Source organism: Lagopus leucura, unplaced genomic scaffold, assembly GCF_019238085.1.
Source record: "Lagopus leucura isolate 7727_CA_CO unplaced genomic scaffold, USGS_WTPT01 Super-Scaffold_100002, whole genome shotgun sequence".
NCBI classification, from domain to species: domain Eukaryota; kingdom Metazoa; phylum Chordata; class Aves; order Galliformes; family Phasianidae; genus Lagopus; species Lagopus leucura.
This window is the reverse complement of record NW_024962263.1, coordinates 69,951,268-69,972,805: the sequence shown is the minus strand read 5'-3', so window position 1 is coordinate 69,972,805 and position 21,538 is coordinate 69,951,268. Positions and strand designations below refer to the sequence as shown.

Genomic DNA, 21,538 nt, shown 5'->3' with positions numbered 1-21,538 from the left:
AAAAGCTTGGGTTCAACACCTCACTAAGGGATATGAGTAGTGACTCTGGGTTGAATATTGTTTGAAAATACCATGAAAGGTAGATTAAAGTCAGGAGTGTTGTGAAAGGAAATGGATAACTGGGAAAGCAAGAACAGCTACTCCAGGGGCTTTCTGCTGCTCATGTGTGTGCAGCTGGGGCCCACCAGGAGAGGGGCTGTTTGGAAGAGATGAAAGGTCATGTCAAATTGATTTAGTACCTACAAGTGCCATTGGTGTGCTGCTTAGTCCCTAATCGGTGAGGTAGAGAATGAGAAGCTTGTGCTATTTGCTCAACTAAAAAATGTGTTTCATCTTCGCTACCCCCCCAATTAAGAACATCTTTAAAAATGGAAATTTAGCCTGATGTATACATTTAAAAGAAACATACCTTCACATACAGAGGTATGCTTCTCTTTTGTTATATATATATATATATATATATATATATATTTTTTTTTTTTTTTTCCTCTGTATATACTCACAATACCCTGAAATCTAGATTTATTGTTAACCCCTGTATTAATGCACTTTTTTGGTGAATTTAATTTCCATAATGTGGCACAAAACAGAGTTCTTGAATGAGCAGTACACTATGGGGACAAGAAATGCTGCAGAATGAACACCAGATACTGTGGTTTCCTGCAATCCCATGAAGTATTGTACCAAAAGGAAGAAATACAGGAGAATAACTTTGGAAAATTAAATGCAAAGTTCATTGTTCTGAAGTTTGCACTGTGAAGGAGATTGTGCTGCATTATGTGAAGAAAACATTGCTTTATAAGTGAGTACCATAGTCTGCAGAAAGAATTTGCAACTGATGAAAGTATGTGAATCATAAACCAGGCAATAATACAAACTCTGAATGTATATAAAAGCTTAATCACAACCTATATATAGATTTTACATCTCAAGAAAATAATGTAGCATCGCTTCTCAAAGACGTTTCTGAATCTCCATGATAGCCTAGATTTGTGCTAGAAATCAAGATTCTATACTTGCTCATTCCTAAAGTAAGTTTCACTGAATCACAGAATTGTAGAATGGCCAGGGTTGGAAGGGACCTCAAGGATCATGAATCTCCAACCCCCTGCCACATGCAGGGCCACCAACCTCCCCATTTAATACTAGACCAGGCTGCCCAGAGAGGTTGTGGATGCCCCGTCCCTGGAGGTGTTCAAGGCCAGGTTGGATGGGGCCCTGGGCAGCCTGTTCCAGCACCTCACCACTCTCTCTGTAAAGAATTTCCCCCTGCCATCCAACTTAGATCTTCTCTCCCTCAACTTAAAACCATTTCTCCTTGTCCTGCTATTATCTACCCTTTCAAAGAGTTGATAATTTCCTGATTTGAAATATTACCATAATCCTCTTCATAAGCCACTTCAGAGCTTTCAGCCTGAAGAGAGAAGTTGCAGCATCTTCACTGGTTACAAAAAAGTGACCATCAGAAGGCAGAAGAACACATGCAATGTTTTTCAGTGTCCATAGAAAGCAGATCACTGACCACAATAATTTTCATGTTTCAGATACTGGAGAAAGTGGCCAATTAGTTCTCTAACTGAATTCTGACCTTTAGATGTATAGAAATGAAGATGAGCAGTGATTTTGTAAGTCTGGAGCAAGTATTGATTACTCAAAATGTAACCTCTTACAGTTGCAAAGTCTTCTGAGATACTGAAATTTTCCTTCAAACTATAAACATTTTTCTGTTTAACGAGAGATGAGAATTCTTGGCACTTTGAGGAATATGGTCAGTGCGCATGGCGGTGATGGGCAGGTGGTTGGACGAGTGACCTTAGTGGTCTTTCCAGCTTCAGTAGTTCTATGAGCCTATGATTATGGGGCTGAGCCCTGGCATAGAGGTTGGTTACTCCATCAAAGGGCAGGAAGGATGCACCTCATTCTTCCTTACATGGGTATATTTGGTGAGTTAAGACAACATTACTTGGAATAATTACCGTCTGCCTCAGTGAAAAATTCCAATAGCCTAAGCAAATATTAATGCTGCTGGACAAAGCAATCTCTTTCAGGATACAGTGGTGTGCAGTGCCAGCTCAAACAGATTAAATCTAAGCAGAAATAAAGCAGAAAATAAGGCTAGATCTCCTAGGATGATCAGAGCAAAAGGGAAAACTAAAACAGTCCTGGCGGGTATCATCCCCTGAAAATAAGCCTGAAATGGCATTTGATTGCTGTCTGTGTATACACCGCGCGTGTAACCACTAGGAGGAAAAGGAATTATTTAAACTGAGGAGGAGTCCTGGCATCAGAAAAACCTCATATAAAGCAGCTGTTAGTAAAATTACGCTAAAAGTTAAACAAGTCTTGGAGAGCAGCGCGGTTCTGGAATGCAATTCCAGGGGAGTGGGAGCAAAGGCTGGCTACTTTTGACATGGAGCTAGTTAAGTTTATGAAGGGAATTCCTGTGTACTGCACAGAGTCATTGTCATGATAATAAGAACATATTAAATTTCAGTACTTTATTTATTTAGTGTCTTTGATCCAAAGCACTTATATAAAAAAGCAATAACGAAAATTCCTTTCAACCGGTACAATAAAAGTCATAATTCCTTGGGGTATTTCATTTTCTTTAGTAAAACGCAATTTGGACACATTCCATTCAATACTTGCAGAAATGACAGAGCATCAGCTCGATGAATAATAAATCTGGAACATAAGATAAGCTATAGGTTATTGAAATGATGTGTTGTAAAGTTTGGATCCAACCTTTGCAACGCTAAACTAATAACAGCTGAGGGAATTTGTGACTCTTTGGCAAGTTTACAGGTCCCTTCCAATAACTGCCCTGGAAGTCACTGGTTTTAAGCTCTGTGAATCTGCTGATTGTGGAACTGAGATAAAACCACGACTTGGGAGATTCTCTGCAGGCCCCAAACTAATGGGAGCTGGACTGGCCTTGGCACCAGTGGGAGATTCTGCCTCACCTGCAGTGTTTAGCTCAACTGGAGCTTGTGAATGTGCTACACAAGCCCACTTCTTCTTTCACTTATGGTATTTCAATCCCCTGGGTAACTCAGGAGTGAAAAGTGTTGTGAGTTCAGATACCTCATTCAGCGCCTAAGTCAGTCTTCAGGGCCATGTATATGGCTGTTTGGTGCTTGGAGATAGAGAGCATCATCTGACATCTGTGAATGCTGTGCTGAAATCTCTCAGAGTTTTGCTCTGATGAGGCTGGGAAGGACCTGTTTTCCTCAGGTTGTGGCCTAAATCAACTCTGAGGAAACAGCATTCAAAGGACATTTGTGTGCGGGAAAGGTATTTCCTATTGAGTGTTCTTTGGTAGATCACTGGACTCTGATCCTGAGTGCTCCGCCTTCTGGTTCTGGGTTGAGCTGATACAGCATCACCATCAAAAGATACAGATGGCAACCCTTGATAGTCTGAAAGAGGACATATCCTTACCATATTTGCTTCATTCTGCTACTGTGGCTGCTTTAGTTTAGGTACCACCCCTTGTTGCAGTACACAAACATGGGCTTCCAAACAAGGCAATTTTAGCTGTGGTATTTCAGTTTCAGTTGCAATGTGTTTGAATGTATTTTCTGGACCTTTCTAGTCTTCTCAAGTTAAAACGAGAAACAATCAGTTGCTACGCATATGTATATTTACTACATATGTAGTAAATGGGGTGGAAAAGGCGATGGATTTGAAAAGAAATGCAGCTGTGCCCTCTGAGTGCCAGCGGGATATTACAGCACACAGCAACAGAGGTGCTGGGAGAGGAAGGGGTTGGATCTGCCTGTTGGCTACAAGTGTTTGATCTCGGAACAGTTACATGAGGGAAAAGGCTGATCGCTCAATAAGTTTATGCAGATTCATGATTACTGTTGAGAACCCAGATGATTTGCTCTCTCTCTCTTTTTAAATAAAAGTACAGGCCAGCCCTTGAGAGGGTTTGCATCGGCTGCGTCACGGAACTGGTGGGAGGATCTGCCCACAGCGCATGCAGCACTAAGCTCTTTTTCTGTATGTGTTCTTTTCTTAGGCCCTTGCACTCTTTCTCAGCTGTTACTTGTGAGTTTCTTTCTGAGGGAAAATGTGACTTGCAAGGCTTTTTTTTTTCATTAGAGTTTCCTTGGCAAAAAGTGTAATGGAATTGGCTGCCATCAACACCTGCTTTCAAGCTATCCTGATAAAATTAGACTCTGTATCTCAGCGTCACATATGGCATCTTTATAATTAGTCTTTTTGCAGTATATGAATGTCAGTTCCTAAAATGCTGCCTGCACTTTTCATGTGGGAATATTTCTCTTCATTAAACAAATTCAGATTTTCCACTGGAGCTTCTAATCGCTGAAAACCCACATCTTTGTGTGCCTAATCTCAGAACCATTTAGATGGACTGAAATACAGAGTATCTTCACTGGAACCACTCTGTGTGCACGTCCCCTCCGAAAGCAGGAACCTGAGACGCCTCCATGGCCTCCGTACCTCAAGTTGCTTGTGGCAGTGCAGCCTTGGAACACACAGCCACCAGAAATGAGGCTGGGCTTCTCTGGAGGGCTAGAAACTGACCTCGTCATGGAAATAGAGGTAGGCCTATGCTGAGGAACTTCTAAAAAAATATTACTGGACATAACATTTCCAAACAAGAACACCCAGTTTTTAACACGTGCTTAAGAGTAACCCAGCTTCCATTGAAATATGAAGCTTGGAGGTGCTTTCAGACATGTGACGATTGAAATTACCAGTCAGAAAGATGGAGAAGAGTTGTCCCTTGTCAGTGATTCCCAGGTGATTTTTTTGAAAACAGTTGTGAAATGCACTGGAAGTCCTATGTCTGTCTTGAGATGGTCCTGAACTGCTACAAATACCGCTTTAGGTGGTGGGTGCTTTGTTCATCATTAGTTTCACAGCTGAGAATTTTTATTCCACTTGGGTATGTTCATTTCTTTGCTCAAATGAGAAAATGCACGAAGTAACAAATCATCACTATACTGCTAGCACTAATGTCAGGGGAATGGAAATATTCAGATGGAAAAGTCAGCATTCAGTGCCTATGCAACAGGATGAGAATGTGCAAACTGTCAACTCAGAATATAAATTTCTTTTGTTTCTCAAGTGCAAAGTTAGTGCAGTGTCAGCAACATTACCCTCTAGGAAAAAAAAAAAAAAAAAAAAAAAAAAGGATGACAAATAGGAAAACATTTATAAACACAGCTCTTGATAGCTCTCATGCAAACTGCTGTCAGACTTGTACACTAATGCAGTGAATCATTCAGGCTCAGCTCACTGGGAGTACTCCTGCTCATATTTGTAAGGCTAGCCATAAGGGATTTCACTTTATAGGCATAGTAGTCCCTTAAGTTGACCGATGGAACTTCTTTCATGCCATCACCAAAATCACAGCTCCTCATGGCACTCTCTAACTGCTTCTGACGCCTATAAAAGTGGGAGAATTTATTGAAGATCAGTGTAATGGGAAGCACTACCACCAGGATGCCGGCTAGGATGCATGCTGATGCCGTCAGCTTGCCAGCAGTGCTCCCCGGCACAACGTCCCCGTAGCCCACTGTGGTCATGCTAACAGTGGCCCACCACCAGCAAGCAGGGATGGTGGCTAGCCCCTCGTTCTCTTCTTTTTCAATGGTGTAGGCCACTACTGAGAAAATGGAGATGCCAACAGAGAGGTAGAGTAAAAGGAGCCCTACCTCTCTGTAGCTGTACTTCAGGGTGGCTCCAAGGGACCTAAGACCCGTTGAGTGCCTGGCAAGCTTTAAGATGCGAAAGATCCTCATGAGCCTCAGGACTTGTGCAACCCTGCCTAAATTTGCCAAGGTCGGACTACTTTCCACCACCAAGTTGACAATTAAGGTAATATAAAATGGTAGGATAGACATTAGGTCAATCAAATTCAGGGCATGCTGGAAAAACTTTAAAAAGTCAGGAGCTACTGCAAATCTCGCCACCAGTTCAAAAGTGAACCATGCAATACCAAAGTGCTCCACGATTTCAAAGCGAGGGTCTTCCTCAGGGGTCCCGCTGCTGTCAATGATCTGGAAATCTGAGAGGCTGTTCAGGCACATGGTCACAATGGAGCCCAGCACCACCATGATGGAGAGCACACTGAAGATTCGGCTCAAGACTGAGTAGCCAGGGTTATCCAAAGCAAGCCAGAGCTGCCTTCTGATGTTTCCAAAGGGCTGTTTGTCAAATTTAGAGGCATCGTTGTAGAATGCCAAGATCTCATCAAAGGAAGATGTGGTACTTTCCTGGTCACTTTGTTCCTCCCATTTCTCTTGGTCTGGCTCCATTTTCCTCCCGTGGTAGCTGTAGCTGCAGCATGAGTCTATAAAGAACTCATTGATTCCCCAGTACTCAATCTCCTGGCTGAAAGAAAAAACGCAGAGCTCACCCATCACATGGAGCTTGCCAGTGTTGTAAAAGTGGAGCACGTAGGGGAAGAGTTCAGGGTTCCTGTCAAAATAAAACTCATTCTTGGTGTCATCATAGTCATCGCAGAGCTCCAGGATCGATTCCTTCGAGTGACAGCTCAGCAGTTTGCCCAGTCTGGTCTCTGGGAACCTCAATAATGTGTTGGACCTCATCTTTTTCTTAAAACCTCCAACGTTGATGCTGATCTCATTGTCTTCAAAATTCGCCTCAGATAAAGCATTCAGGCTCTGCCCTGTCATAGTGACCTCCTTCCAAAGGTGTGTAGGAAATAAAAGCCTAGAATGCAATTGCACAAAGCATCAGCACATCAGCAGAATGGGCAAATCCGAAGACTGTTCACCTACTGACATTCTCATTTTCTTTTTCTTTCTTTTCTTCCTTCTTTCTTTCTTCCTCCTTCCCTTCCTTCGTTGCTTCTCTTTGTCTCTCTCTTTCTCTTTTCCTTTCTCTCCTTTTCTATCATTCTTCCTTTCTCTATTCCTCTCTCTTTTTTTTCTCTCTGCTCTTTCGCTCTCATTTCTCTCTCCATCTCTCTTTTTCCTTTTATTTTCTCCCCTTATCTCTCCCTCTGCCCTTTCCCTCCCTTTCTCCCTTTCCCCTCTTCTCTCTCCCCCTCCCTACCGCACACACCGCTGCTGCTCCTTTGTTCCAGCCGTACCTCTTCTCCCACCTCTCCCCGCCGGCTCCCCGCTCCCCTTCCCTCCATCCCACCCCCAGCCCTCCATCCTCCCGGTCCTCTCCCCCTTCCCCAGGACCCTTCCTCGGGCGGCGCTCCCCTACCTGCTCTCAACGCCCGGCCGGCCGCCGGCTCCGCGCCGCCATCCCCGCTGCCTGTGGCCGCGCCGCCGCCTCGCTCCGCTGCCTGCGGGCCGCGGTGCTGAAGGGACAGCGGCGGCTCAGCGGCGGCTCAGCGGCGGCGGCGGCCGGCGGCACACGCGCTCGTCATGGCGACGACCCCCGCGGGGCCGCGCTCCCCTCCGAGCTCCGCCGCCTGCGGGGGGCGGCGCGGGGCAGCGGCGGGGGGGGTCTGGTGGAGCTGCTGCCCCCGCGCACCGGGAGGCGGTGGCTCCCCGCCCGCCTCGGGACGCCTCTCCCGCCGGGAGGGGAGATCCGCAGAGCCGGTCCGTCCGGAGACCCCACCCGCTGCCGACGGGCAGCGGGCTTCCGGGCTCCCCTACGCCGTCCCGGTGGCAGCGCACCTGCCCGGCCGCCCGGAGGGTCGCAGGGTCCGACCTCGGGTGCGGGATGAGGGCTAACTGCGGGGCTGCCGACGGCAGCTCCTTCGCCCGCGCTGCGAGGCGATCTCCCTCCTCCCTCCGAGCCCGACACGAGGCCGAGGTTCCCGCGGGAGGTGCCGCGCCGGCGGCGCTCGGGGGCGGCGGCAGCGCACGGCACGGCACACCCAGGCCGGGAGCTCACCGCCCGCCTGCCAGCTCCGTCACTGCCCGCCCGACCTGCTCCCGGCCGCGGGAGGCTCCGCACCTTTCAGGGCTGCAGGGGTGATGCGGGGCGGTGGTGCTCCTCTCCTGCTTCCGCCAGCCCCCAGCCTCCGCAGCCCTGCGCATCACCCGCAGTTTGCTCCTCAGACCCTCGGGCAACCCTGCTCACGGCAGGGGGCTGGAATTAGATGACCTTTCATATCCCTTCCAGCCTGAGTCATTCCTTAACACAGCCCTGCAATAAATAAGCCCTGATGCCTGCCAGCAGCCGGGTCTTCAGGTGCTGCTCAGACATCCCAGCAAGGTGCTGTGAGCACCCCATCAGAATCACAGAATCACAGAATTGTAGGGATTGGAAGGGACCTCCGGAGATCATCGAGTCCCCTGCCAAAGCAGGTTCCTTACACCAGGTCACACAAGTAGGCATCCAGGCAGGTCTTGAACATCTCCAGAGAAGGAGACTCCACCACCTCCCTGGGCAGCCTGTTCCAGTGCTCCGTCACCTCACTGTAAAGAAGTTCTTGCGCACATTTGTGCAGAACTTCCTATGCTGCAGTTTCCAGCCGTTTCCCCTTGTCCTGTCTCCACTCACCACTGAAAAGAGTCCGGCCTCGCCATTCTGCCCCCAACATCTTAGACATTTATAGACCTGGATCAGGCACCTCTCAGTCTTCTGTTCTCAAGGCTCAGCTCCCACAAGTGCTGTTGCTGCGTGGTCGGAGCCCCTGCACCTCCTGGGACACCTCTAGCGCTGCCCATGGGCCACAGCCCTGCAGCACCTGAGTGTGTTTCTTCCTCCAGGTGCTGCCCTTCTCTTAGAATCATAGAATCATAGAATCACCAAGGTTGAAAAAGACCTCTAAGATCATCCAGTTCAACTGTTAACCCATCAACAATATTCCCCACTAAGCCATGTCCCTCAGTACAATATCTAAATGTTTCTTGAATACTTCCAGGGACAGCGGCTCCACCACCTCCCTGAGCAGCCCATTCTAGCACCTGATCACTCTCTCGGAGAAGTATTTCCTAATATCCAGCCTGAATCTCCCTGGGTGCAACTTGAGGCTGTTCCCTCTAGTCCTATCACTAATTACATGGGAGAAGAGACCGACCCCCACCTTGCCACAACCTCCTGTCAGGCATTTGTAGAGTGCGGTAAGGTCACCCCTGAGCCTTCTCTTCTCCAGACTGAACAATCCCCTTGAGGTTTGCTCTTGCTCAGCTTTCCTGCTGCAAGGGCATTGGAGGAAGGCTGTCCTACAGCCTCCCTTTGCCTTATAGACCCCCTGTGTTTCTCAACTCCAGAGCAGCTCCTGTGGCAGCCCGTTGCAGCCCCGTTTTCTTGGGGCTGATGGACGCAGTCCTGGAGATGCTCTTCCTGTTGCTTGGGGCAGGGATGGCAGGACAAAGGCTGTGGACACCCCTGCTGGGCTTTCTTCTGGAGATCCCCCCATAATCCTCAGGGCTTGGCTACGTCACAGAACATCTCTGCTTTGATTTCTCACTCAAAATGAGAACAAAACAAAATTAACTCATGTTTCTCGGTGTCATAGTGAGGAACGGTGAGCTGCAGCTGACAGTGCATCAGGCAGTGTGCTTTCACCAGCTCTGCACCATCCTAGGTACCCAAGCAGGGGCTTGGAACACTGCAAATTTGTGGAAGATGTATATTTCATTACTTTTCTTTCCTATTCTTAAATTAGATTTCGCCCCCCCCCCCATGCTGCTTTGAAAGAAACGAAGTGGAGATACACTCAGAAGATTTTCCTTTCCTGTTAAGCCGCTTGTCTAAGAAGAAATCATAGGCAGCCTCATATTCATTTTGGAAATTGGATTTATCCATTTCTGTTATCTTTACCCTGGAAGGGTCACTGGTCACTCTCTAACCTGGGATCTTTATGCATTTTCTCATCAAAGGACACAGTGGAATTTCTACAGAGATAACTCAAAGTGCAAAACATGTAGCTACGAGAATACAACTCCTCCAAGTCCAGTATAACTGCTCCTGTAATTAGGGCTAATTGCTTCAGCCAGAGCATTGTCCTAATAAGGTTAAAATGCCTCTAGTGCCCAAGGTACTAATCCAAAACTCATCTGAATGTTTCTGCAAGGCATCATTCTGCTCCATGGATGCATGATCACAGACACAGCGCTTTTGCATTTTCTGATGGTGAGCACAGGGCACGTTGCTGCAGACACCCCCATAGTGGTGGAATCCAGGGGAAATGAGCCGCTTTGGTCTGCCAGAGGGAATCAGACAGGGCATTTTTCTGCTGCTAGGGAATTGCCTGTTGGAGTGGGAGGTAGATGGGTGACTAATATCACTTTAGGGCAACATTACACGGGGTGTGCTGGCTGTGCTTGTGACTCCGAGACCGTGTGAAAGATACAGAGTTAGTTCTGTTGGTTCACATGGCACCATGTTAATTAAGGAGCCTGAGAAGGTGCCAGTGGTATCTAATGACCCGGACTACATGCAGCTGCCTGGCCATGAATGCATATCAGCTAGAGTGTGCTTCCCATGGCCATAGCCCTATGACCCGAACTGAGAGAGGATGTGGGCACTGGCCCACATAACACTCACCCACACTGATGCAGATGCGGCACCGGTGTCTGCAGAGCCTCGCCAGCTTTGGGAGAAGTGAATTTGCTTCTCCTGCTAGTGCTGCATCTGCAGCATTAATGAAATATTGAATAGGATCTAAATGAGGAGATTGGACCCAGCTCAGTGGTTTAATCAGCACTTCCACTGGTGGGTAGGCTCGCTTTGGAGTTGAGGCCACAAACCTCATTAGGCTGGAGGTGGAAAGTCTGCACGTAACGCTTACTGGAAGGTCCCCCTTTGGCTGGAGCCAGACTCAAACTCACATTCGTGCTGACCGCTTCCTTTTGCACCAGATGGGTTGGAAAATCCCAGAGTCTTAATGTGTTAGTTTAAGATCGATAGATACGATCTGTTTTTCTTTGCAAAGTCTCACAGGCAGCTGGGAGCAAAGCTTTCCTGACAACATTCTTACTACCACGACCGCTGACTGTGGCCAGCTGGTGCATGTGTTCAAAAGAACAAAAATATTTTTGCAGATAATGCTCATTTAAATACTGGAAAAGGTCTACTGCAGAATATTGCCAAGTCAAAAAGGAATGAATAAGTTGACAATGAATTTAAACAAATTCAGAAAGCCTACTTCCCTCTCTGGATGTTTATAGAAGGGATCTTAGCACTGCCAGAATTGGACAGAACCCTATGGGAGGTGCTACAGAGGGCTGGTGCCAAAGCGCCTCACCTTTACCTTCCCACCAACAAGCTCTCACGGCTCACAGCCGCCCATGGCCGGCTTTTGCCAACTGAGAAAGCCGAGGGGAATGGTTTTTAGTTGAGGGAGAGAAGATTTAGGTTGGATGGCAGGGGGAAATTCTTTACTATGAGAGTGGTAAGGTGCTGGAACAGGCTGCCCTATCCCTGGAGGTGTTCAAGGTCAGGTTGGATAGGACCCTGGGCAGCCTGGTCTAGTATTAAATGGGGAGGTTGATGGCCCTGCATGTGGCAGGAGATTCATGATCCTTGAGGTCCCTTCCAACCTGGGCCATTCTGTGATTCTGTGATTCTGAGGCCAGCCCAGATGTGGGACCTTCAAGCTCCGCTGGAAAGAAGGATATCATGCCTCCTTCAGCCCCAGGCAAACAGCAGTGCCATTTGCTTGTGAACCTGCTCTGTATATAAGTATTCTGCCTCACATGTCTGATTTCTTGGGAGGCAAAGGCTCTCTGTCAGTTGTGACATTTGCAGCTTGAAACAGGGGAAGGAGTTTCATCAGACAGTAACTCCACAGAGTGGCACATCCCACTTACTGGCAGCACACCAGTTGTGTGAGCAGTGCAGCTTTGCTGTGAGGACTGCTGTCTGTGCTGAGCTGACCTGCTCAGACACCACTGCACCTGGTGCTCTGCTGCAAGGGACACAATGATGGTAATTACCTTTGCAAGCCCTGTGGGCAGCACTGTCTTCCTTGAGTAAATCATCATATTGCAGAGTCATGGAGTGCAAGAAAGGATCATTCTGTGCTTGGCTTCCATGTAGTACAGACTGTAGAATTTCAGCCTTTTGTACCCTACTGAACACTGGTGTCTGAGATGGGTCAGATGAGCCAGCCCTACGGACTCCTCTGACTAATTTTGGAGAAGCTTGCAGTGGGTCTTCTTCATGAGCATTCCACTTGGGATGACCAACTCCAATACTGTGACTTGGTTTACATTGAGGCTGAGACCCGGATTCTTTCTAGGTAAAAACAGTGCACAAGCTGAGCTGCGAGAGCATATCTAATGCATACCAGCACAAATGGGCATTCAGTTCCCAGCCTACAGCCAGACAATATAACCTTTAAATCACCTACAGCATGCAACAGGTGTTCCACCTTAACGAGCTGCTCTAAATGAGCCACACTGTTTGCTAGTGGATATACAACCAACACCTAGCTCGGGTGTAGGTGTCTGCACTGCAGGTGCTTTATGTTATAGGAGGTGCATGGCTGTGCTTTGGGGTTTTAGAGCAATGGGGAAGAAGGGTTTTCAGGAGTGCAATTTGGATTTAAGATGATGAGCTAATGCTGTCCAGCTGCTGCCTTCCCTGTGACACCTGTGCTGTCAGCACTGGGCACAACTTCTTTGATACTGGGCTGAATGGAAGCGAGGAGAAAGAGAATCTTGTTTGGATGCAGGTTATGGCTGTTGGCTTTAAACTGACTGCAAAGCCTAGTTCTGTGCTGTCAGCCAGATAACCTGGAGTGTGTGAAGGCCATTTCACCTGCATTTGGAACCTACCCTCACATTTCATTTCTTACACTTCTCAGGCACATATATATATACAGAAGATAAAGACAGAGGAAATCCAGCAACAGCACAGGCCCCCTGTGCATGTCCCTATTTGTGGTATACTCTCAGATGATTTGCTCTCACTGAGAACATGCCTCAAGCTTACATATAGCAGCATGTTCTGCCTCCATTCTTTTTTTCTGTTCAGATTTGAAAAGGTGGTGAAAATGTGACTTGTTCTAAGCCTGTGGGAAAAAGCACTTTAATATAGCAAGAATATTTGAGATCATTTCTTGTTTATATATATATGTATATACTTGTGGTGTAGGAATCTCCATCTTGAAAAAAGAAAACAAGCTGAACAAAATCAGGGAGAGCAGTCCTTACTTGCAAACAATTTACTCCAAAAGCACAACTATGAGAAAACCTCTCCAAAATGAAATCTGTTTCACTGTAGGTGGAAAACTGATGTTGATTATGAAAGCAGCATGTGGGAGGGCAGGAGAAACCTCTCCAGTGAAATGACCCAATCACACCAGCTCTCCCAGCACCCTGGAGCAGCCCAGGGCCATGCAGCTCCTCACACAGCTCTGTATATAGTTCAGTGAGCTTCAGGTCAGGCTTATTTGGTGCTGGAATGGTGGGACATCTCCAGCTTGGTTATCCTTGCCTGCCATAGGTATCAGGATTGTCTCCTTTTCAATTCTTGACTCTTTTTCTGTGAGTGTGGAGTTATGGAAGCCTCATCCAATTGTTAATATGCCAAATATTAATAACACTGATATTAGAATTGTAGAATCAAAGAATCCTTAAAAGTGACCTTACAAGGCCATCTAATCCAACTCCCCTGCAATGAACAGGGACATGCACAGTTAGATCAGTTTGCCCAGGGACTGATCCAGCCTCACCTGAATTCTCCCGGGACCCAGGACATCAACCACACCTCTGGGCAACCTGTTCCTATGCTTCACCACCCTCACTGTAAAAGACTTTTTCCTTACATCTAAACTAAATCTCCCCTCTTTAAGTTTGAAGCCATTTCCCATTATTCTGTCACCACAGACCCTGCTAAAGAATCTGTACCCTTCTTTCCTGTAGCTCCCCTTTAGATACTGAAATCCCACTCTCAGGTCTCCACAAAGCCTTCTCCCGGCTGAACAGCCCCAGCTCTCTCAGCCTGTCCTCATAGGAGAGGCGTTCCATCCCTTGTGTCATTTTTGTGACCCTTCTCTGGATGTGCTCCAACAGCTCTATGTCTCTCCTGTACAGAGGACTCCACATCTCAGGGACATTATTTTCTCAGGGAGACGATTTAGTGGAGGGTTGTTAGAGTTAGGGTAGTATGGTTAGTTGTGGTTGGACTTGATGATCTTTAAGCTCTTTTCCAACCTGAGCAATTCTATGATTGTATGATTCTATGATCTGGATGCAGTACTCTGGCTGAGGTCTCACCAGCACAGAGCAGAGGGGCAGGATCACCTCCATCACCTTGCTGGCCACACTTCTTTTGATACAGCTCAGGATACAGTTGGCTTTCTGGGGTGTAAGGGCACTTTTCTGCCTCATGTCCAGCTTGCCATCCACAAATACCCCCATGAGCTTTTTGGATCATTTTTCTAACAGCCCCAAAGCTGCTTCTGCTGCTAGTAGCTCCTTCTCCCAGTTCTTTGGATCAATTTCTGACGTGTGCCCAATTCCTCCCAACAGCACAGTCACATTACATATCATACACCCTCCCATGAGACCTGCCCCATGTGAAGTAGAGATCATAGAGATCTGGGTTGAAGGATTTTTAGGAACTAACTAAGTCTTGAGTCCAGCTCTGATCACAGAAGACCATCAGGGACTCCACAGTACTTTTTGCCTCCCACATCAGAGGAGTGGCTGAGGGAACTGGGATCGTTCAGTTTGTAGAAGAGGATGCTCAAGGGAGAGTTTATCACTCTTCAGAGACATGAAAGGAGGTTGTGAAGAGATGAAGGTCGGCCTCTTCTCCCCGCAACAGTGATAGGATGAGAGGTAACGGCCTTAAGTTGCACCAGGGCAGGTTCAGGTTGGTTATTAGGAAGAATTTCTTCTCAGAAAGAGTGGTGATACACTGGCATAGGCTGCCCAGGGAAGTGGTGGAGTCACTGTCCCTGCAGGTGTTCAAGAAACGTGTAGATGTGGCACTGAGTAGTGAGCATTTTGGGGGGTGGGTTGATGTTGGAGTACATGATCTTAGTGGTCTTTTCCAACCTTAATAATTCTCTGGTTTGTGCATCTCAGAGCAGAATCAAAAGTTATTTTTTCCTATATACTACACATGGCTCTCAGCTTCTGCATACAGTAACAGCAGTGTCTGGTCTTTATGAAGCCACTTGACAATATAGCCTTTATCTTAATACTTCTTACAATGTATTTAGGTGGTACATCAGAGTCTTCAGAGTTCACAGTTCTTCAGTCTCCACTTCAGCTGCACCAGTTACTCCACTAGAAGAAGAGCAAAATTTGCCACTAGAGTCAGCCTGGCAGTGAGAAAGCTGAGGGTCCCTGTGTGGCTGAGGGAGTAGTTGCATGAAAGGAAGGATCTCAGCTCAGTTACATCCACACTGCCTGGTATTGCCCGAGGAAAGGAGTAGAAAGGCTTATCATGGCAATCACAGTTTCCTGCAGTTCCCCAGGACAGGTGAGAACTCTCTCCCAGTTTGTGTCTCTTGGACCAAGTAACACTGCCTCATAGACCATCATGTGCAAAATTTGCCATCTGGCAATTTAGGACAGATCTTTCTCCTTGGGCTGCCTGTAGCACATAGTCTGGGAGGGCACTGATTAGGCTATAAGTAACCATTACACTCATCCAACAGGATATGTTTCTCTAATGGAGAATTGCCTTTAGCAGTTTCTCCTCTTTTAGAGATAAACTAAAAACACAAAGAGAAAAAATTTCTGCCTCACAGAGCCTTACTGTGATTTGTACAGATTTTTTTTGGAAAAAAAAAAAAAAAGAAAATTCTGCTCAGTGGAAAACAGATAATCAACTTTAAGTTTCTATTCTGTAATAACTGCCCACACAGCAAATGGAATTTAAGAACTTTTCCATAGCGTGCTTAATGCTTATGTCACTATTTTGGGACAGCATCCTCCACCCCTTCAATAATGATAATGAGCTGTTTGCAGCAACAGCTCATCTCTGAGCAGCAATAGTGCCCTTCCTGAAAGGTATCTCCAATGCAGCCTGGGCTGTAATTTATCTCAGAGGTCTGACGTGACCGACTGAGGGTGTGATTGGGAGTTTGCACATTCTGACATCTTTCCGAACACATTCTGGTTGTTAAGGAATCTCTCACTGGTGGATGAAGGATCAAGAAGACATTTCCTTTGAATTCACTTTGGTATTTTTTGGATCGTATTTGAAATAGGAACAAGCCAACTCAAAAAGAAAAAGAAATCATCCCTCAAAACGCACCAAACCAGATCACTAAATAAGATTCTAATTGATGTTTCCCACTGTTATCATGGAACAAAAGGCTTTCAGTCTCTGAAACATGTTAGGACATCTGTGCTCAGTTTCTACACACAACGCAGAAAGTCCAAAACATCACGGGAAACCTTATTCTGAAGGGATGCCAGTCCTGATCCATGCTCGGAAGAGTTTCATATGGTTCAGATCAGTTCATAAAAAAGACCGTGAACTGTTCTATCCTTAGCTAACAGGATTTTAAACTTCACATTTTTTAATCTAAATTCTGCAAAGCGTTTAACGACATGCTTAATTAGAACCAATTCCGGTCTTCAGAATCATGCCTTTCCTCAGTCTCCTGGGGTTTGTTCTTTCGTTAATAAAGACTGAGAGCTGAAATAATACAGTCATCTTTTTTCAAGAGCATACTACGGATCCATGAGAACATGGCAGCCATTTAAACCTCATCATTCCACTCTCTGACATTCATTGGGTATAAAGAGGAGCGCTGGCCAGCGTGTTGTGAGCACAGGGAACATGCATTCCATTTTGTTTGTTTTTCTTTTCAACCCACTGCTTTGTAGAACAATTCTGAACTTTGCTGCAGTCAGGATATTACACTAACCAGCTGCTGAATAAAGATTTCAGCGAATCTAGGTCAGGTCTAATTTGTGAAGCCAGTGGAGTTAGTCACTATGGCAGCTTTCTGAAAGGTACAGATGGAGAATCCATGAGTTGTGGGAACAGAGTTACGGGGCTTCTTCTCGCCATCAGTTTTAATGCAATTTGTTTTATTTCCTTTTCCAGGAGTTCTTTTTCTCAGAGTTCCTAGTAAGAGAGAGATTAAATGTGACAGCCACATCTGTTTTAGGAAATTCCCGTGGAGATATCAGATTGGTAGCTGGCTCAAGCGATGCTAAAAGTGAATGCTTCTGGTCTGAACAGGTGGCCTATGAACGCTATGAAAAATCTGTAGCTTTTTATAGTGACTTTCATCCAAGGATCTCAAAGTGCTCTATAAATATCAGTTGATCAAGCCTTACAGCATCTCTGTGAGGTGATCACTTTGTAATTGAAGGGAGTGGGTTTTATGGCTCACAAGTTTGCTGCTGACTGTGAAATCCTATTTGTGACTCACACAATCTGCCACAAGTACAGCAGATGTATTGCTGCTGTGCCTGGAAATAAGAGCTGTCTGAGATGCAGCAGTCCTTGTTCCACCCTTACAAGGGTTCATCTTTCCTTGCAATTTGCTCCACTGTCCCTTGTTCTTCCACCCACTTTTCCCTATGTCCCCTGCCAAGTGCACGCAGTGGCCATGTTTGCTTTGGGACATCCCACCTTATGCCATATTTTCCAGACAGAATTTGACACAGATTCATGTTTGCAGATTGTTCCTCTGCAGTTCCTTGAACAAAATGTGCGTTGAGATTACCTCAGCCAGCCAAGGCATGGCAGTAGGGAGAGCAGCAGTGAGATTCTGCTCTCCATTCTCAGTATTGCTGGGGCTTGATTTAAAGGCTAACTGAGGGGCAAGTTTCCTTCAGGGAGCATAACTTTTGTGTTTCACAAGAAACTCAGCTTATTTTAGAGTGGAGTCATGATGTAAGAAATAGCATTTGTGTGTATGCATCTATATATGTGCGTGTGTATGTATGCACTGTTTATTGTACGCAGTATTTCTTAACCTTTTGGACAAGACTTTGGTTCAAACTTAATCTTTCATGAATTTTTGTTTGTTTCTATAGCAGTAAAACTACTTATAATGAGTGCACTTTCTGACTCTTACTGAACATACTTAAAATTCAGCATGTTCTATTCTAACTGTGTCCTCCTGAGACAGAGCTTTGGGCCCCCTGTCACTTCATGGAACCATAGGATTATAGAATCATAGAATTGTTTGAGTTGGAAGGAACATTTAAAGGCCACCTGGTCTAACTCCCCTTGATGAACAGGGACACCTACAGCTACAGCAGGTTGCTCAGAGCCCCATGCAGCCTGGTGCTGAACATCTCCAGGGGTGGGACATCACAACCTCTCTGGGCAATCTGTTCCAGTGCCACACCATCTAACGGTAAAAAACTTCCTTCTTATATCTAATCTAAATCTCCCCTCTTCTAGTTTAAAACCATTTATCCTTGTCCTATCACAACTCTCTGCTAAAGAGAGTGTTCCCTTCTTTCTTATAGTTCCCCTTTAAATACTGAATAGATAATGTCCTTCAGCTAGATGTGGTTTGAGAGTATGGAGAAGGATCAGTATTTCCAGACAAATAGGCGCACTGCTGCTTGAATAAAGACGTGAGACTTTGTTGCCTATGTGATGACACTCAGGTTATAAATATCAGCTTCTGACAATGTCAACCCACAACCCATAATGCTCACTGTAAATCCTAGTTGGTTCTTTCAAGCATTCTGTAAAATATGATTTCTATTCCAGGCTGAAAAGTGAGTCCTGTCCCCCACAGTGTTAGTCTGGTACTTGAACTGCATATTACGTTGCTTGGTATAATAAGACTGATAATAGTAACTCTATTCTCAGACAATATTTGTAGCACAATAAAAACCTTACATACAAAGATATTTGGGGTTTGTGTGCTATTACACTAAATGAGAACTTGACATCAGATTTGCAAATGGTTATAATTTTTAATTTGTTTTTTTTTTTTTTTTAATTGCTTCAAATTTTATATTTGCCCCATCTCCATAGCAGTCAGCACATCTGGATTTCCAACTTGATTTTGACCTCTGGACATTGCCACAATATAAACGCTGAACAAAAGTAACTATTTATTCAAAAAAAAAAAAAAAAAAGGCAAGTTACTTCTTGTCTTGATTTGTTATTTAAAAGATTTCCATGGACATATGTTGTTCCTATTATACAGCTACCAATAGAGATTAATAGTATGGCCAGTGTGTGAAGATTGTGTTACCAAATTTAAAAAGCTGAGGATTCTTTCCAACGACTGAACCCAAGTGACTGAGTTCAGCTTGCAGTCCATTTATGTTCTGGCTATTTCACAACATGTTACAGATGTGTCAGCAAACAGCTCTGAATAATCAGATGGAACCAAAAACTGCCTCTGAGAAACTGGGAATTTGTCTAGAGGAGAGGAAGAAAGCAGGAAGTCTACTACTGTAGAAGTTTATTCTGTACCCCAAATAGGGGAGCAAGAAGAATGGTTTCTTGGAGTTTAAAATACGTAAAAGCAAGCAAATCATTGTACACTGAGAGCATCCAGTTCTCAACACAGCAAACAGTAACCTAGAAACATATGTGGTGTGCAACAACACTCATAAATCTTAAGAGATTATGTGTTCCTAATGCGAGACTTCGGACTGATCTATTTTGTTAAGCGCCAAACTTCAACATGATTCAATCAAGTTTTACTTAATCTGAATTTATTTACTCTTGGTGATGATGATTCATTGAACATGCCCGTAGTCCATTCTGTTGAACTAATTTATCAGGCATTTTGATGGACTGGTGATTTGTCTTCTCTGAACATTTCATGGTTTATTTATTTATATCATCCGGTTTGTGTAGAACAAGTACAGCAGTTCTGCTAAGAATTAAACATTCCTCAATGATGCCTTTAGTAACAGGAAACGCTTTCTAGATAGGTATTCTTATTGCAGCGCAGCCAAATAACAAAGCCAGGAAAATTTCTCTTATCTACATATCCAATTCTTCTCACTAAATTCCTGTGTTAATCTGGGTAGATTTATATCAGAGACGCAACCTTGGAAAGATGGAGGGACAAGAGTGGTGAGGCTTCTCTGTGCAGGACACAGGATTTTCCTGGAGGTTGGCCCTGAAGCATAGGTCAGAAGAAGGAATAAGACATGAAGGGCTTGCCTACATTGCCAAATGAACATGGGATTATCCAGCAGGAAGGCCTTTTCACAATAGCTGGCTCTTTTGAATGATGAAAGCATAAGACCAGGCAAGACTTCAGTGTATGTTAATACACTGTGTATGTTGATAGCGTATATGCATTCCCAACTGTTCTTAAGTTGCCATTCTATAGTGAAATAAATGTATGTGACCCCTCTGCTGTGACCACTAGCTTCAGATCAACTAGAAGTAGCTGGAAGGCCTACCTTCAATGCGGGTATGTTGCTTTGTTCTCCTCTTTTCCAAGGGAATATATGTCATCTGGTGATTTTCAGAAGGACATCCAAATCTCTACCTGTGAAAGAATTAAAGAGTAAACAGGTGAACGAGGCTGTTTCCCAAAGAGGAAAGTATTCATTCTGTGTATGAATGGATGCAGAATGAGAATATGGAATAGGATGGTGCAAAATAGAATAGCACAGCAATGTCTTCCAAGGGGAAACAGACAAGCAGAACTGGGCTCTGCAGTACAAGAGACATGGGCGTTACTGAAGCCAGTCCAGTGAAGGGCCATTGAGATGTTCAGTGGACTGCAGCATCTGACATGGGAACAGTGGTTGAGAGAGCAGGGGCTGCTCAGCCAGGGGGAGAGCAGGCTCAGGAGGATCTCAGCTATGCGCATAAATTGGGTGAAGATGGGTGAACCAGACATGGCAATGGGCAAAGTGAAATACAGGAAATTCCATTAAGACTGAAGAAAACAAAAAGAGAAATCATCTTTACAAAGAAAGATGGATTGATCACTGCAGGCTGCCTGCAGAGGCTCTGAGTATCCATCCTTGCAAATACTCAAAACTGGACCATGCTCCTGGGCGACCTGACCCTGCTTTGGGCAGAGATGCCTGCCAGAGGTGCCTGCCAGCCTCAGCCAGTATGTGATTCTGTGAAATTCAATTATAAAATCTCAGGTACACATTAGTGCAGACGGTAGTGAGCTGATCATTTCAGCATATCAGGTAGATGTTAGCCCTCTTGACGCTTAGGCACGTTATGTTCTTTTGTTGAGCAAACAATGGGCATAAATTACAGATCAAGCATCATTAGTGGAGCAACAAAACTGGAGTGTGTGTAGTTACAAACAGGTGCACACTGATATATAGCATGGCTATCATATGAGGGCATAAGAGCAAGTAGGTGTGATTCAAGTACTAATCGGATGTGCTGGTCAAGGGTTGGTGTTCCTGCCATATCACTGAATCTTATTAAAGAGATCACATTTTAGCCCGCTTGCCTGCCATTGCTGTTTCATGGGATACATGAGTCCTCAACATGGCTCAAAGATCTCCTTCAGAGTTGTGTCATTTGGGGATTTTGCCCAGTTATTAGAAAGAAAGAATGTGTAAAAACCTAATGTTCCTTATGCTGTAAATCACTGGGGTTGTAAGTAGCACTGATCATGGCAAAAATATGCTCTTTCTTTCTCTTATATGTTCTGGATTCCCAGTGTACTGCTTTGCTGTGCTTTTGTAACTGCTAGCTAGCCTAGATACACACCAATGTGTGTGTATCAGTGGAC

At 45.3% G+C, this 21,538-nt stretch overlaps 1 protein-coding gene across 1 annotated transcript; it reads right to left on the bottom strand.

The window, feature by feature from the left end:
* Positions 1-5,204: 5,204 nt before the first annotated feature.
* On the bottom strand, positions 5,205-6,689 carry KCNS2 (potassium voltage-gated channel modifier subfamily S member 2). The gene has a single exon (XM_042870087.1). The coding sequence runs from the start codon at positions 6,672-6,674 to the stop codon at positions 5,241-5,243; it is 1,434 nt and encodes a 477-aa protein (XP_042726021.1). The 5' UTR covers positions 6,675-6,689; the 3' UTR covers positions 5,205-5,240.
* Positions 6,690-21,538: the final 14,849 nt, after the last annotated feature.